This window comes from Anarrhichthys ocellatus, unplaced genomic scaffold, assembly GCF_004355925.1.
Source record: "Anarrhichthys ocellatus isolate YVR2014 unplaced genomic scaffold, GSC_Weel_1.0 scaffold162, whole genome shotgun sequence".
NCBI classification, from domain to species: Eukaryota; Metazoa; Chordata; class Actinopteri; order Perciformes; family Anarhichadidae; genus Anarrhichthys; species Anarrhichthys ocellatus.
This window is the reverse complement of record NW_022280192.1, coordinates 153,352-155,621: the sequence shown is the minus strand read 5'-3', so window position 1 is coordinate 155,621 and position 2,270 is coordinate 153,352. Positions and strand designations below refer to the sequence as shown.

General features: G+C 43.7%; 1 protein-coding gene across 4 annotated transcripts in view; it reads right to left on the bottom strand.

The window, feature by feature from the left end:
- The window catches only part of kcnd3 (potassium voltage-gated channel, Shal-related subfamily, member 3), a 124,238-nt gene that overhangs the window by 18,119 nt on the left and 103,849 nt on the right, over positions 1 to 2,270 (bottom strand). For all 4 annotated transcript variants that reach the window (XM_031878106.1, XM_031878108.1, XM_031878107.1 and 1 more), the window contains one exon: positions 982 to 1,150. In XM_031878106.1, coding sequence (XP_031733966.1) covers positions 982 to 1,150 — 169 coding nt within the window. The remainder of the gene's footprint in view (positions 1 to 981; positions 1,151 to 2,270) is intronic.

Genomic DNA, 2,270 nt, shown 5'->3' with positions numbered 1-2,270 from the left:
ACCACGACACTGAAGTCACGATACGATATTACCACGGCACTGAAGTCCAGATGCGATATTACCACGACACGATATTACCACGACACTGAAGTCACGATACGATATTACCACGACACTGAAGTCCAGATGCGATATAATCACGATACTTAAGTCACAATGCGATGTTGTCAGGATACGATGTTATCACAATACAACGTTGATACGATGTTATCGTGGTTCTTAGGCCTTGATGCGATATTATCACGATACTTAAGTCCCGATACTTAGGTCACGATGCTTAAAACTGCAAACCTTTTGAAAAATGCTTCTTATTCAATAACAAAAAACAAACAAAACAATAATGTAGAATACGACAGAAAAGATGTCTCTGAGTTTTTGGCAGAGCAAATGTGCAGCTTTAATGCCATTAGTCCGTGCTGATGATTATTCTCGTTATAGTTGATCTAAAAAGCGTTAGCTGATGTTGTATCAACCAATCAACCATCAAGACGCTGCTTATGAACATATATTATAAAGTGGAGCTAAAGATCCTTATATCAGCCTTGAATATGTAAACCGGAAATGTATCTGACGTTTAGTGTTATAATGTAAATTTACATATATATAAATTGTATGTATGGAAATCACAACATGCAGTCAATGTAGACCTCTTCAAATCTCAGACCTGAGCTACGCTCGGCTAACCTTGAAGATGATGAAGTATCAGTACTGTCTGACTCCAGCGAGAGGGGAAATAATCCTCCAAAACGGATCTGTTCATATGCACAGCAACGAGAACACGGGAAGGTCGGGGTTTAGGGAACGTGTCCTGACTATGCATCACACACCTGCTGCTCATGTGAATGTAAGTCGGTGTGCATTGTCGTCATTAGTCTCGGGGAAGACGTGAACCCTGCAGAGTCCAGACGTCACAGTCTGGGTGTCTGGAGGTCCAAACCTCTCGAGGCCCGGCTGAACGGAAGTAAAAAAACGTGTGCTCACCTGTACTTTCTGCGCCCGCCGCTTGTCTGCTCTCTGGTTCTGGTGGTAGATGCGGCTGAAGTTGGACACGATGACGGGGACGGGCAGGGCGATCACCAGCACCCCGCTCAGAGAGCAGATGGAGCCGAAGATCTTCCCCGCGATCGTCTTAGGGACCATGTCTCCGTACCTGTGAGAGGGGAGGAAACATTTAGCGTCACGTCCTACGATGCTTTTAATGACGTGGCTCACTGGTAGCTCAACCTTCGACACACACACACACACACACACACACACACTAGCTGACCGTTGATTACTCTCGTACAACACTTTCATCCTTCTTTTTGAGGCTCCTCCGTGCTGCACGTTTCCAGAATAAAGCGACCTGCTGACTCCCTCTCACCCCGAGAGAGGAGAGAAGGAGAGAGAGAGGAGAGAAGGAGAGAGAGAGGAGAGGAGGAGAGGAGAGGAGGAGAGAGAGAGGAGAGAAGGAGAGAAGGAGAGAGAGAGGAGAGAAGGAGAGGAGAGAAGGAGAGAGAGAGGAGAGAAGGAGAGAGAGAGAGAGGAGAGAGCGGCTGCTCCTGAAGCTGAACGACACAGTAAAGTCCACCGACTCATTGACGGAGAGCAGACACTATTAACCTTCTACAGAAGAGAAACAGGAGAACCTGCTGAATGCCAGCGACGTTTCCCAAACCTCATTTAGCCCAATTCAATCTGAAATATTTGCACGTCAAAAGCAATCTCGTCTTGACTTCAACGACCGACAACACAATTACAATAACTATATTACCCCCCCCCCCCCACACCCCCCCTTTTCCCAAGATGGAAGCCGGTGTGCGGGAATCAACGGTGGAAGGAAAAGACGAAGGAGAAATTCAAAAGCTCAAAGAGCTTCAGTGGGAAGAGCAGCCTATATTTCTAATATCTTCATTTCTTATTCATGAGTAAAAAGGTAATTTGTTCTGGTTTTTCAGCTAAACAATAAGTTCTGCCGAATTTATTAGAACTGACAAAGCCCCGTTAAATAAGCCTGAAACAAAAAGCATTACGTCTAATTATGTAAAGACTTATTGTTTGTTAACATTAATAAATCTAAATAAATAAATAAAAACATCAATACAATAAATCTAAATAAATAAATGTACATAGAGGTGTGTGTGTGTATGTGTATGTATGTGTGTGTATGTGTGTGTATATGTATGTGTGTGTGTGTGTGTGTGTGTGTGTGTATATGTATATGTATGTGTGTGTATGTATATGTGTGTGTATGTATATGTATGTGTGTGTGTGTGTGTGTGTGTGTGTGT